Source organism: Nicotiana tabacum, chromosome 1 (genome assembly GCF_000715075.1).
Source record: "Nicotiana tabacum cultivar K326 chromosome 1, ASM71507v2, whole genome shotgun sequence".
Classification (NCBI taxonomy): domain Eukaryota; kingdom Viridiplantae; phylum Streptophyta; class Magnoliopsida; order Solanales; family Solanaceae; genus Nicotiana; species Nicotiana tabacum.
Window position 1 is genome coordinate 187711149 of NC_134080.1, and position 15575 is coordinate 187726723.

At 37.6% G+C, this 15575-nt stretch overlaps 1 protein-coding gene across 5 annotated transcripts; it reads right to left on the reverse strand.

Annotated features, from left to right (window-relative positions):
• Positions 1–8835: 8835 nt before the first annotated feature.
• On the reverse strand, positions 8836–15132 carry LOC107812639 (uncharacterized). Of its 5 annotated transcripts, none has more exons than XM_075255334.1 (7): positions 15049–15132; positions 12096–12179; positions 11941–12003; positions 11779–11826; positions 11618–11671; positions 10987–11044; positions 8836–9149 (listed from the first exon to the last, which is right to left on the reverse strand). In XM_075255334.1, the coding sequence occupies exons 2-7, from the start codon at positions 12165–12167 to the stop codon at positions 9106–9108; spliced, it is 339 nt and encodes a 112-aa protein (XP_075111435.1). In that variant the 5' UTR covers positions 12168–12179; positions 15049–15132; the 3' UTR covers positions 8836–9105. The 5 variants fall into 5 exon arrangements, with proteins under 5 accessions (XP_075111435.1, XP_075111428.1, XP_075111432.1 ...); XM_075255327.1 differs by having other exon boundaries at positions 15044–15132; XM_075255331.1 differs by having other exon boundaries at positions 15053–15114.
• Between the last annotated feature and the right edge of the window lie 443 nt (positions 15133–15575).

The following is a 15575-nucleotide window of genomic DNA, read 5'->3' on the forward strand; positions in this document are numbered from 1 at the left end:
GAGACAATCCGTAGGCATGTGCTTCAACCCACTTAGAGAAATAGTCAGTCATAAATAAAATAAATTGAGCCTTACCTAGTGCTGATGGAAGAGGTCCGACGATGCCCATCCCCCACTTCATGAATGGCCATGGGGATAAAACTGAATGCAGCAGATCCCCTATTTGATGAATCATGGGAGCATGTCTTTGACATTTATTGCATTTTTGCACAAACTCTTTCGCATATTTTTCCATCTCAATCCAGTAATAGTCGGTTCTGATTACCTTTCGAACCAGTGATTCGGCGCCTAAGTGTTTCCCGCATGTGCCTTCGTGGACTTCCCTCAAGACATGCTCGGTATATTCCAGTCCTAGACATATTGCTAGTGGACCGTCGAACATACTTCTGAGTAAGGTTCCATCTTCGGACAGGCTAAATCGGGCTGCCTTTGTGCGCACGGCCCTTGATTCCTTTGGATCTGAGGGAAGTTTTCCATTCTTCAAATACTCTATATATTTGTTTCTCCAATCCCAGGTCAAGCTTGTGGAGTGTATCTTGGCGTGGCCTTCTTCTACCACAGACCTCATGAGTTGTATGACAGCCCCCGAATTGAGTTCGTTGTCTTCGACTGATAACCCTAGGTTTGCGAGGGCATCGGCTTCGCTATTTTGATCTTGAGGCACATGTTGCAAAGTCCATTCCTTGAATCAGTGTAGAGTTACTTGTAGCTTATCCAGGTATCTTTGCATTCATTTTTCTCGAACCTCAAAGGTTCTGTTAACCTAGTTCACAATGAGGAGGGAGTCGCATTTGGCTTCGATCACCTCTGCTCCCAAGCCTTTGGCTAGTTCGAGACCTGCAATCATGGCCTCATATTCTGCCTTGTTGTTAGTCAGTTTTACAGTTCTGATAGATTGTCTAACCAGATTACTGTGGGTGGTTTTAGCACGATTTCGAGTCTGAACCCCTTTACGTTCGATACACCTTCCGTAAAGAGGGTCCAGATCCCCGAAGATGTACATGAGTTGACTAATAATTCTCTTTAAACCTCGGGCACTAGGGCCAGAGTGAAGTCAGCCACGAAGTCTGCCAAGATTTGAGACTTGATGGTTGTTTGGGGTCGATACTCAATATCGTACCCGCTGATTTCTACGGCCCATTTGGCCAGTCGTCCCGAAAGCTCGGGTTTATGAAAAATATTTTGAAGAGGATAAGTTGTTACAACACATATGGGATGACATTGAAAATATCATTTTAGTTTCCTAGAGGCGCTTGTCAAAGCGAGTGCTAACTTTTCTAGATGAGGATAACTAGTTTGGCTTCACCTAGGGTCCAACTAACATAATAGATAGGGAAGTATGTACCTTGTTCTTCTCGGACTAGGACTCCACTTACTGCTATCTCTGATACTTCCAGATATAAGTAAAGTTGTTCGTCTGCCCTCGACGTGTGAAGCAGCGGCGGGCTCGACAAGCACCTTTTAAGCTCCTCCAAGGCATGTTGGCATTCCAGAGTCCATGTGAAATTATTCTTCTTCTTCTTCAGCAACGAAAAGAACCGATGGCTCTTATCGGAGGATCTCGAGATAAATCGCCCCAGGGCGGCTATGCGCCTTGTTAACCTCTACACATCCTTTACATTGTCTACTACTGTGATGTCCTCGATAGCTTTGATTTTATCGGGGTTGATCTCGATTACTCGATTGGATACCATGAAGCCGAGAAATTTGCCAGAGCCGACCCCGAACGCACATTTTTCAGGGTTTGAGCTTCATGTTGTATTTCTTTAGTATATTGAAAGTTTCCTGCAAATGCTTCAAATGGTCCTCTACTTACAGGGACTTAACTAGCATGTCATCAATATAAACTTTCCATAGATTTCCCTATTTGTTCTTCGAACATTCGGTTTACTAGGCATTGATAGGTTGCACCAACATTTTTTAATTCGAATGGCATTACATTATAGCAGTAGGTAGCAGTGATGAATGAGGTCTTTTCCTGGTCTTCCGGGTTCATCCATATTTGGTTGTACCGGGAATAGGCGTCGAGAAAACTAAGGATCTCGTGGCCGACCGTGGCATCGATCATGTGATCGATATTAGGCAAAGGAAAAGAATCCTTGGGGAATGCTTTTTTAGATCTTTGTAATCTACACACATTCTAAGTTTGTTTCCCTTCTTAAGGACTACTACTACATTCGCTAACCATACAGGATATTTTACTTCCTGGATGAATCCTATTTTGAGAAGTTTGGTTACCTCGTCTTTGATGAAAGCGTGTTTGACCTCGGACGGGGGCCTTCTTTTTTGCTTCACTGGGCAGAATTTCGGGTCCAAGCTGAGTTTATTTACCGGTAATTTTTGGTGGGATCCTTGTCATGTCAATATGGGACCAAGCAAAGCAATCCATTTTAGTTTTAAGGAATTGAATAAGTTTTCTCCTGAGCTCGGGGGCTAGCCTCGTGCATACCTTTCGCTCGGGTTGATGCTCGGCCCGTATGATTTGTTCCAGCTCTTCGACAGTTGACTTGGTGGTGTCGGAATCAATGGGGGCTATGAAGGATCGAGGAAACCCATAATCACCATCCTCATCAGTCTCTTGCTTCTCTGATTGGGTCGAGGCCGGTGTCTGTGATTGCTATTTGACCTCCTATTTTTCCTTCGAACTTGACCCTTTCATTGATAAGAGCGCCAATATCAGTATCACTTCGTCGACGACAAACATTTCCTTAGCAGCGGGTTGCTCCTCGTAGACTGTTTTGACTCCCTCTAGCGTTAGGAACTTTAGAACTTGGTGAAGGGTCGAGGGCACTGCCCTCATGTTATGGATCCGCGGTCTCCCGAATAGGGCATTATACCTCATATCGCCCTCGATCACATGGAACTTTATTTCTTGATTGGTCCCAGTCACATTTATTGGCAAAGTTATCTCACCTTTGGTGGTTTCACATACCATATTGAAGTCGTTCAATACTCGGGCCGTGGGCACAACCTGATCTTGTAGGCCGAGTTGTTCTAAGACCCTCGATCGAATAATATTGGCCAAGCTACCTGGATCAATTAAAACATGTTTAACTTGAGTCTTATTCATAAGTACAGATATTACCAGTACATCTTTATGGGGTTGTATGATCTCTTCTGCATCCTCGTCATTGAAAGACAAGGTTCCTTCTGGTACGTAGTCCCGAGTTCGCTTCTCCCTTGTGATCAACACCTTGGTGTGTTTTAACACTGGTCCTTGAGGAATATCAACCCCTATAAAGATCATGTGAATCACATGTTGTGGCTTTTCTTGCTCATTCTATCTATTCGAATCCCTATTTTTGAAGTGATTCTTAGCCCGATCGCTTAAGAATTCCCGAAGGTACCCCTCATTGAATAGCCGGGCTACCTCCTCCCTTAGCCGTCTGTAATCTTCTATTTATGGCCATGAGTGCCATGATACTTGCACATTTGGTTGGGATTTCTCTGGGCCGTATCTGTTTGCAGAGGTTGAGGCCATCTAGTATCTTTGATACGTTCGATGGTTGATACGATGGCGGATGCATCTACATTGAAATAATATTCTAACAATTGCGGTGCTTCTTTGGGCCCGGCATCCCTATCGAAACCACTCTTTCTTATGAGTCCCCGTGAACTTTGACCTCGATCATTTCTCCTCTCATTTCGTGCAGGGTTTCGCCTAGATCCAGTGCCTTTACGGTCTCTATTATACGGTTGGTATCGATCTTTATTCGACCTTGGTTCTCAATCGATATCCCTTTTGACTCTATCCACGGGCCTGTTAGGATAAACGGACCCAGAAGGATTCCCCAGTTGATCATCCTCGAACCTGATCTTCGACTGATAGCGATTGTGTATATCGGCCCAAGTGATAGCTGGATATTCGATCAAATTCTGCTTCAACTACTGTGAAGCTATGGAACTCCAAACGTTGAGACCTTGAGTAAAAGCTTGAACAGCCCAATCGTTGGTGACCGGTGTCAAATCCATTTGTTCCATTTGGAATCGAGATACGAATTCCCTAAGTATCTCGTTGTCCTTCTGCCTTACCTTGAAAAGGTCTGACTTTCTTGTTGCAGCTTTAATGACTCTGGCATGTGCCTTTACAAAAAAGTCTGCAAGCATAGCGAACAAGTCAATAGAATTAGGCGGTAAATTCTGATACCATATCATAGCACCCTTTGATAGAGTTTCTCCAAATTTCTTTAGCAAGACGGATTCAATCTCGTCATCTTCCAAGTTATTTCCTTTGATTGCACATGTGTATGAGGTGACGTGTTCGTTTGGATCAATCGTCCTATTATATTTAGGAATCTCGGGCATACGGAACTTCTTGGGAATTGGCTTCGGAGCCGCACTTGGGGGAAAAGGTTTTTGTACAAACTTTTTGGAATCTATCCCTTTCAATATCGGCGGTGCCCCCGGGATTTGGTTGACCCTGGATTTATAGGTTTTCACCTTCTTATCGTTTTCCTCGATCTTCTTTTCCCCTATCTCAATTCGCTTTGTCAGTTTTCGAGTATCTTTATAATAGCAGGATTGGTCTTTGATTCCTTCTCGTTCGATTTTCTTGAAGTCGATTCGACCCTGTGTTCAACTTCTTGGGATGGCTTGAGTTCGACTCTGCTTAGCGTGTGGTTCTGATTTTGGAGCTGAGCTATTGCTGCCTGTTGGGCCTGCAACATTTCGAAGATTACCCGCAGGCTGATCCCGCCATCTTCACCGCTATGTGCATTCTGAGTAGCTGATCGGGTACCTTCAGAAATGTTGTTTTTAGGATCGACGACCAAATTTCAATTGATGGCTACATGCGAACTGACATCGATTGGATCTACAGCCGGAACTCCATCAAGGCCAGCAGGGGGTACAATGTTTTTTGGTGCAATGTTCTCATTCTCGCCATGGTGGCTGAAATCATTGTCAATGTGTTGAGGTGCTGACTGAGAGTTTGATATTTTTTAATCCTGTAATCAAAGACACTTCAAAGAACAAGCGTAAAATAATGTGTTACGAAAATTTGTACCAGGCAATCACTATTATCCTTAGCCCCACGGTGGGTGCCAAACTGTTCACTCCAAAAATGGATAACAATTGATTTATAATGTGGTTTTAAGGACACGTAATTTAACTTGGCACAAACTGAGAGAAAACGTAAATTAATATTGAAATTAAATAAAAATAAAGCAAATCAAATGAGATGTATAGCTTTGATCCTCGAGCTAGGTCGCCTTCGAATCAAACAAGTATTTTACTGGAAAGTATGAACAGAATAATAGAGTATTGAGAGCTTAAGAAGATGGTATATTGCTTTATGTAACGTGAATATGATGTCCTTTACAAATGATCAAACCCCCTTTATATAGTAGGGGAGTCATACTCTTGGTACAATTCTAAATATAGTAAGAAATCTCATGATTGGCTAGTTAATCGGTCTCTTCTTGATACGTGCCAGGTTTTGCGCAGTGATCCTTGCCGATTGCAGATATTTCGTTTTTCCGTTATTCGACCCAGTAAGCTTTCCTCGATCTCCATCTTATTCGGTCTCGATCTTGGTCGAACTCAATCTTGGTCGGTTTTGGTCGGTCTCAATCTTAATCGGTCTCATGGTCTCGAGCTTAATCGGTCTCAAGGTCTCGAGCTTAACAACCTAACTCTACACTATAGTTTGATATAAATCGAAGCCGATCTTTGATTTATCATGCTCCAGCCTCGATCAATCGCACAAAAAAGGGCAAACCCGATTTTGACTGTATACACTACCGTTGATGAATAAAACAAGTCCAAGACTAAGTGAACTGAACTTTAATTTGTAGTGGTGTTAATTATAGGTTTCTTTTACTTTCGGTTTTTATGTTTTTTGTGTTTCTTTTGTTTACCTTATTAATGGTTAACTGCTTCATGTTTTGTAAGTAGTAGTTTGTCTATCAAAATGTAGTTTGCATCTTTGCCTGTAATCCTTTCGTTTTCATGCACGACAAACAGTAGCGCATCTTAAATTCGTAAAAGTGGTGTGTGACTAAGAGTATTACCATTGGACTTGTATGTCAATTTGGATCCGGGCTAACGGGAATTATACTCTTAGTAAATTTCTTCCCATGATCATAAAAGTAATAAATAAAATGAAATATTTACAGAACACTTTATCTTGTTTGTAATTAAATCCAGAAGAAATATTATCATGTATATCATGGGTGACTCGACTATAAGGCCAATAAAGTAATCACTTGGGGCTCCAACTTTTTGAGGGCTCCGTTTTTTCCTTAAAGATGTAGTGTATATGTATTATTAAAAAAATGTGTATACATTTAAATTTTAAAAAAAATTAGAGCGAAAGTACAATAACTTTAATGTGAGGATCATTGTGACGATTAGAGAATGAAATAGTTTTTAATGAATTGTTTCCTTACATGGGTAGGGGCTATTGTTTGCCTCATATATATCCTAACAACTAATACAGGCCCACTTATAATTTATATATTTACCTTTTGCATTCTCTCTTTTACTATTTTTATTCTCAATATTGAAAAGTCTCTCAGTCGGCAACTTACAGCGGCTTACAAGTTATCTTCTTCAAAGCATTACAACGAACAATCATTATATTGAAGGAATGCAACACTTTTCGATATTATTATATCAACTTATCTTATTTATCTGTGATAACTACTGCTTCTTTTTAAACTGCTTTATCATAACTTATTCGCTTTCGTTACTTTCATTTTTAAACTGCAATGAATTGATTGTCCCTATCGGACCTTTTTTGGGCCATATTTTCTCTTGAGCCGAGAGTCTTCGAAAATAAACTTTCTGCCTCCTAAGGTAGAGGTAAGGCCCGTACACTCTACCTCCCAGACCCTACTTTGTGAGTCTCACCGGTATGTTATTGTTGTATATCAACTTATTAAATTCTTGAGCCGATTATATAGTTCTACCTTTATTTTATACTTTTTCGTTGCAAATTTGTCGTTGATATTTTTACTTAGGGCTTCTCTCTGAAATTTGGCTTTAGGCTCCCATTCTTGTTAAGACGGCCCTGATGTATGTATATACATTCAAAAGTTAATTTATACGACTGTAACAATAAATTTCTATGTCGAGAAAAATAAATAATCAAGACTAGAAATTACGTAACAAATGTAGTATTTAATTTCAAGTATTGTAAATAATACAATCTCTATCGTACTCCTCTTAGGGACTTTTTGGGGCTGGTCTTGAGATTTTGTCCCGAAAATTAATAATATTACTAGAATGACCCTAATATGTTATATTCACGCAATTAATAAAATAATGCGGACTAAAATACCCTATCGTTGAGCGACAGATGGCGGCACGAGCAACCAAAATCGGTAAACTGCGCCATGCATAAGTTATGACAAAGTTATAGTAGTTTATGGAACGAAGCTATCTTGTTGCATAACACACAAAATTTATCAGGTTGTTATAATTTTAAAACTATGAACAAAAAGTTTTTTGAAAAAAAAAAATGTTAGAAGGATAGCAAGTAAGTTATGATAAAACGGTACGGTTTCATATTTTATTCAACCTAACTATTTAGTTGGATAACGACAAATTCTACTGGATTTGTCATGTTTTACCAATGATGCGATGTTAAAGTTATAAATGACAAAAAGGTAGAATTTTTGACTTATTGATCATATCACTATAGTTCATTTGGTAGAGAATTCTACCAAATTGGCGAAGCTGAGTTGTACGAGATTGTCATGTGTCATCAATTGCACCTCATTTAAAGTTATAAAAATTAATGATAAAACGTAAAACTTTTAACTTAATTGATTATATTACTATAGTTCATTTGATAGAGAATTCTGCTAGATTGGCAGAGCTTAGCTCAAACTACTTATTTTATTCGGTGCACGACTATAGCAATACGGTAGACTTTAAAGTATATGTATTCTATCAATATATTTAAATTGGTTGTGAATCCGACCATGTAGGCATAACTTAGCTCTCACATAATCAACTTATTTACATAAAAGACGCCAGGACACAAGTTTATATCTGGAGAGCATATATGTCATTTGGCTTGCCAAATAAACACACGAGAGCTGTTTTGGCAACAATGACATCGAGGATGTTCTTTGAAGACCAGGCAGATGCGGGGCCACGCGGCGTAAATATTTTGCCATGAAAGATCACCGACGCACCATATCGAACGAGTTTACAGAGCTTATTATCGGCGGCAGAAGCAAAGGAGTTCATGCTCTTTGGTGTTAAGAGTCATCAAAGAAATTGGTTCATTCAAAAGTGCTAATGTGCTGGCATGAACAACCCAGCTCAAAATTGATAGCGAGCAGCAGCACATCTAGCGTTGATATCGCCGTAAATGGAAGTAAAAGAAAGAGATTAAAATAAAATTAAAATTTTAAAAAGAAAAAAAAAAAGTAAAAAGAAAAAAGACGTGAAAAAGTAAAATCAAATTATATATGACGTGGCAAAGACATAAGGCCGAATGTGTAACACCTTTCACAGTGACTGGTTATATATGTCTCAAGTGGGTGTTGATTCCACTTTAAATAAGGATTGGGGAAAGTTAGCTCATAGGGCTTTTCTGGTACTCTGCGGAAGATGCGTGAATTGACATGCTAAACCGATCTTGCTTAGGGCGGGTGACCATCTTATAATTGAAGATAAGCACCGAAAGTAAGGAAGCGAGGCGGGGGGGGGGGGGGGGGAGTTTCTTAGGTTGGCCATAAAATATCAATGTGTAAGTGACTGCACCTAATGCATTTCCCCTAATTTCTAGTACTACTCGTATGCACAGAACTAGAATACACCATTACTAACATTCATGTTTAACCTTCAGTCTATTTCTAGAAAGAATGCTAACATTTCCAATTAACATCAAAGACATAGCAATTTTTTATTAGGCAGTTACCAAATTCAAACCTCCGTACCATGACAAAGTAGCTGAAATCATACATAAATGGAGGATCACAGAAAGTATAACTCCAAAGTTACAACACCGCAGCTACTGATTTGGTTGCCTCAAATAAACATGAAAACACCTCAAACTCTTTGATTTTGCTTTCTTAATACTGAAGAGAAATTGCTCATACATGTAATAACAATGAACAATATCACAAGCTCGAAGGCCATTATCCGCTTTCATTCATTTGCAGTTGCATCCTCTGGTGGCGCATTGCTTCCATCTAGAAGAGGGAAGAGAGAAAGTGAGGCTACAAAACTTAAAGACGGATGATGAAAAAGTAATGGTAACTCAAATTTGACAGTTACACAGCCTAATTTACACAATTTCATCTCCGACCCATGATTTTCATTTTAAATCCTCTGATGTTGTCCATAACTTTTCTTTTGCATAACTTTTGAAAGATTTTGAGTTCAAAGAAGAAAAAAATGTAAAAGAAAAATGAGGGCATGTATGGTTTCAGGTGTAAGCAAAAACAATCATGATATAAGAAGGGCCAAATACGTAGACAGCCCATTAAACTTGGCCCAATTTTTCATTTTAGCACTTTAACTCAGCATGTTCCATTTTGGCCCTCCAACCCCATTTATTTTGTTCCACTTTGTCACAAAAGCTGACTAGATTCCATGTGTGATTTGCCTCACACTTGTAGGCGCGTGAGAGCCATTTTTTAAGCCAAATTTCATACTTCCCAACGTAGAGACAGATCCAGAATTTAAAACCTATAGATTCAATTTTAATGTTTTTAACATTGAACCCATTATATTTTTAAAGTTATGGGTTTATATCTATTTTTTTACATTTTTAATGAATTTTTACATACAAATTTTTACTCCGCGTCGAATGTTATGGGTTCAGTTGAACCCGTAGTTATTACTGAAAATATATATAAAAAAAAATATTTTTTCCACGAGAGGGGGCAGAAAAAACGAAAAATAATAATTTGAAATTACCAAAAAAAAAAAATTGCGGGGTGTTGGGGGGGCAATGGGGTGGGGGTGGGGGTAGCAGCTGGGTATTTGTCCGCGCTGCATTTTTACCTGGGATAAAAGTTTTTGTGTCAAAGAGGAACAAAAGAACCCATTATATTTTCAAATGTTATGGGTTTATATCTATTTTTTTTACAATTTTAAGAATTTTTACATACAAATTTTTACTCCGCGTCGAAAGTTATGGGTTCAGTTGAACCCGTAGTTATTACTGAAAATATATTAAAAAAAATATTTTTTCCCTGGGATGTGGGCAGAAAAAACGAAAAACATAATAATTTGAAATGGGGGGGTGGCAGCTGGGTATTTGCACGCGCTGCATTTTTACCTGGGAGAAAATATTTTGTGTCAAAATGGAACAAAAGAAATGGGGTTGGAGGGCCAAAATGGAACAAGGCTAAGTTAAAGTGCCAAAATGAAAAATTGGGCCAAGTTTAATGGTCTGTCTATGTATTTGGCCTACTATATACTGGCTATAAAACGTTTGCTATAAAGTACAAAATCCTGCATTAATAGTTAATCTCCGTATAACCAATACAACGTTTGATTTTGGGAAACTCCGCATAACTTATGCGAAGTTTAACACCAAAAACGGAACATTGTATAAACAATATAGGAATAATTTATACGGGAATTCTATGACAAATTTTATGCAGGATAGAAGGTGGAATAAGTAATCTGTGTATTGCTAATACACGGACAAGAGCATCTACAATAAAAATGCCCTCACAAAGGTAATAATCCCTAAATAACAACCCCATATCATTTATTAACCATATAACAATCCATGCATATTCGTATAACAATCCCCATATTGTTAATACTCCACATAAAAAATTTTGTATTATTATTCACTGAATCTCCGTATAACAATCCATGCATTACCATCACTGTATAACTAAGCCATCAACCCCCGAATGTTTTGTGCACCTTCCACCCAAAAAAAAGGATAGACCATTTAATTCTCATGGAGAGATCTCATTTATTTGAGCTGTAATAGGGTTGTCAATCCCCAAACCAGAAATTTCACGGGAGCAACAGTAAATATATTAAGAAAATCATCTTGCATACCTTCACCCTCAGATGGAGCATAAGGCGACTTGCGGTATCGAGTTTGTTGATTCGTCGGCTAAATTAGAAAAGTTCAGATAGAAACGTCAGAAGTGAATGACAAAGCTCACAAAGGAAATGCTTAACACTAGTGGAATCAAACAGGGCGGTCATGTCACTCTCATCCATCTTGAAGTGCAATGTATCACATTTTGTACATCCAAACACAAGTCAAAAAGATACCCTAATAGGACATGTTAAACATGCAAAACCACTATCCTGTCCATTGTCAAGGCCTCCTTAACATCAGGTATAAATGTCAATCAAGCAGCCAAAAAGAACTAGTAAGATTTTCAACATTTGCCCCCTTGCCTCCCCCCACCCCCCAAAAAAAACAAAAAAAGGAATAAAGAATATATATCATTGTTAAGACAAAATAAGAACGAAATACATCAGCCCAAGGGTACGTCTGGTGCTTCCTTAACAACCCACACTTACCCACACAAAATAAAACAAAATAGAGTAAAATTAATACAAACAACCAAACAAAGTGCTTTGCAAGCTCTAATGTGCCTTGCAGCAGAAAGGACTAGAGAACTATAAACAAAAGCAGTTCTAGGCAAAAAGAAACGGCATGGAATTGACATGATACCTGCAACTTTGGCCGAAGTGCCTCGAGTGGACCTTTAGGCTTCGCTACACCTTGCTGTGATCATCAACAATCATTAAGGCTTGGGGGATCACCATAATAAAGGTATGGACAAAGAAAAGTCAACTACAATGACATTGTGAGACTACAGAGAGGAACAATACCTTTCCAAGAGCCCAATCCGCAGAATCAAAATAAGCACGTTCATGATCCTGACAACCAACAAGGGTTAATTAAAACAGACAGAAGTTGACCACGATATTGGAAGTTCACAGCACAAGCAATCACAAGCAGTGTAGAAACAGTAACGCCATTGGGTTCATTACCTTAGAGATAAGAGGTGGTTTCTTTGGCATAATTCCTCCGTATTTCTTTTTAACAACTTCCTCCTATAATAACAAATGGCAAATATATATGTCAAAATCTCTGTACCATAACTTAAATTTAACATGGTAAGCAAAAATCTTGAAGTGAGCACAACTTCCTGTTTGGTTGATGGCATTGGCTTTTCTGCTCCATCTATTTGGTCTTTGACATCCTCCATCTCTGACATACTTCTACTGACCTAGTTTACAACAACTGCAATTGCAAGGAAAAATAAATCGCTTACCCCAAATGAACATTTCAATAAAACCTCCAATTTAAGACATTATACATAAAGTCAGATATCATTCTTCAAACAAAATCCCACTAATGTAGTCTGGAACTAGCTTTTTGGTAGAGAGGAGGAAAGGGATAAATCATTCACTAGACTTTAAACATATCTTTCTCATGAAAGAGGGATGTATGTGAAGAAACATGAGACATGTGAGACATTTTTCCAAATTCAATTCCTTTGTTTGTGATTCCTGAAATGGCATCTCTCTGCAAGTGGTCATCTCAGAGATGCATAAAACACATGCGGAAAACATTTTCTGCTCACGTGATCCCTAATGCATCACTGAAAGAACAAAACAACCCCTGATCTCGAGTCAAAACCACAACAGAGGATAATAACACAATCGCTCATGCTTCAAATTTTGATCTTCACGACCAAAGAAACAGTGGAAGGTTAAAGTGTGTAATTGAAGATTTTCATGTTTGTCTTAGTTGATTTGTAACCATACCTCCGTTCAATTACTGCGTTAGACTTATGTATTAGGACATGATGATTTCTGTAAGTAATGAATTTGTAGTTACAATGTTTATCCAATAATTCAATAATTTAAAACTGGGTCATTACATATGCAAATACAAACAAGGCTAACCAATCCTCCAATGGTAGTAAAATCTTCGCTAGTTTCCTCGCACGTCTAGAGGCTTCACGTATTTCAGGCCTAACCATTTGTGGACATAATAAATGAAAAAGGCATCCAATGGAGAAGGGCCTGCATTTCTAGCCACCAATTTAATCTTCTACCAGAAGTACAATCAGTCCAAAATAGAGCAGAACTGGATATAAAAGATTTATATAGCCGGCCCCACTAATTTGGGATTAAAACATAGTCGATTGAATGATATCAAAACATACAATATCATACAGACTAATGAAAGCTCAAAGAGCATCAGATCCCTCATCCGGAACAGAAAAAGGAAAGGAGCATAGAATAAGCCAAAATGCATCATTAGATGCAACAAGGACATGAAGTTCTTGCCAGTGATTTAGATCAAGCTCAAGTGCCAGTCAGAGTCACTGCTGCAACTAGCAATGCTAAAATACCATATCTATGAATGAAGACATATGCATAAATACATAAATTGACGCATATGCATGTAAGTGTTTGTGTGTCTAATTACCCTGTTCACTCTCTAACGAGAACTCTCTCTTTCCAATCAAATTGTTCTCTTTGTTTTGGAATTTTTTTTAACCAAATTCAAATAGAATTTAGTCTAGAAGTCAATATAGAGTTAATATTTTTGAAGGAATTTGATCTTTTTCTTTGATATATTAGTAGGTTTCACAAAACAATTTTGATTATACGGATACAAAAAATAGGTATTGTAAAAGGTAGGTGAGAAACTCTTTTCAACAGGAAACTGGACACAATGAGCATGCCTGATTTTGGTTATAAGGAGTAATAATCACAGTGAAAAAACCAATAACTCCGTATTATTTTTTACTAGAGATAATAGTCAAGCCTTGTGACATCCTAGTATTAAATGGACTAATCAGGATTCAAAAGAAAAATGTTTCAATCGATTTCAGCTAGTTAGATTTGAAATGGTTGAATCACTTGGATAACAGAGACAATTTGGAAGAGGAAATGAAGTTTACAAGCCGCTTTTTCTCTTTCTTTTTCTTGTGAGTTAACAGTCAAGATCACGAGAACTCGTGAGCCACAATCACATAGGAAGGAGATATGAATGCCTATCAACTTATAAAAATTAAAGGCACAAGGCCCCATGGCTTCAATCTAGTGGGCTTCAATCAAGTGGTAAAAGTGCAGCACATGATGTGTGGGTTAGGTACACGTCACCGGTTTGAACCAAATTGCAAACCAAGAGTTTCGACCCAATAGAGGGGCACATCCATCATTCATCGAGTTTCGACCCGTGCGCCACTGGCCCCAGGAATTTCTCCGTTATAAAAAAAATAAAATTAAAATAAAAGGCACAAGAACTACAGTGAGAGAAGACACAACGTAATGGGATATAGGGTGTTAGTTACGAGGCTAAGATGAACCCAATAACTTTGGTTCATACCCTATATATATGTTACTCCATCTGTTTCAAATTATGTGTGTTACTTTCCTTTTTAGCCTTTTTCTATATTTAGTAACTCTTTAACTCCAACATTCCACATGACATAATTAAGACTACAAGATTCAAGGACATTTTGCTCATTAAACACATCTTTTGTTTAAGACCATTAGATTCACAAGTATTTCTTACTTCTCTTAAATTCCATGCCCAATCAACTAAGACACATAAAATGAAACGGAGAGAGTATACTAGAATTCACTAAATAAGTACACCTAATTGACTTTTAAACCAATAAATCAAATCACTAGAACCCATTCAAGTTGCGGATCCGCATCTAATGTACTGCAAACCCAATCCACGATTCACATCTTATCATGAAAAAAATCATTGGGAAAAAGGATTAGGGTTTTTGAATCGACTTAGACAAACAAGAAATCAATAAGAGTTAGGGTCAAAATGTAAGATCCAAAGAAGACAGTACCAAATTCATAAATACTACAATAACAAAAATTTATTGGGGTTAAAGAAATATTTAAAAGAGCAAATATTCAATAAAGAAGAGAAAATAGTTAAGGGAGTGAGTGACTTACCAAATCAAAGGAAGCAGAAGAATGGCCAGAGGGGTTTGGATCAAATCGAGAGGGAGAAGAAATTTCAACTGTTAGTGGCCAAGTCCTTTAATAAAGAATCTTTGAATTGATTGATATAAATAAATAAATAAATAAATCATAAATCATAGTCTGTTACATTACTGACGATGTTAGATCAAACCCCGTGAGTTTTCACCATTCACACATTGTTAGATCCCCGGGATTTTTAACCTGCTTATTACATGGAATTCATCCCAATTCACACCCCATTCTATTATTTGTACTTGTAAAAATAATAAAAGGAATGATATATTTCATTTTCTAAATTAAGTTGTTTGAATCTTTTATATATAATTTGATATTTAAGATGTTTTAAATTTGAACATTGAAAAATTAAGAGGATTTGTTTTCTTAGTATTTAAATATGTATAATTTTATTTTATTCAAAATTAATAAAGACAAAATTTAAATAAAAAATAATTAAATATTAGAACCTTATATTAGATCCATAATTATTAAAAAGAATCAAGGCCAGCTCTAACCTTATGAGTGGTAAGGCGTGTGCTTTAGGCTCCCCAAATTTGGGGGGCTCATTTTTTAATTTATAGGTATTTAAAAAATAATATTTAGTACTTTTAATATTAAAAAAGAATAGAGTTTTTAATATAAAAGGAAAGGAATTTTTATAT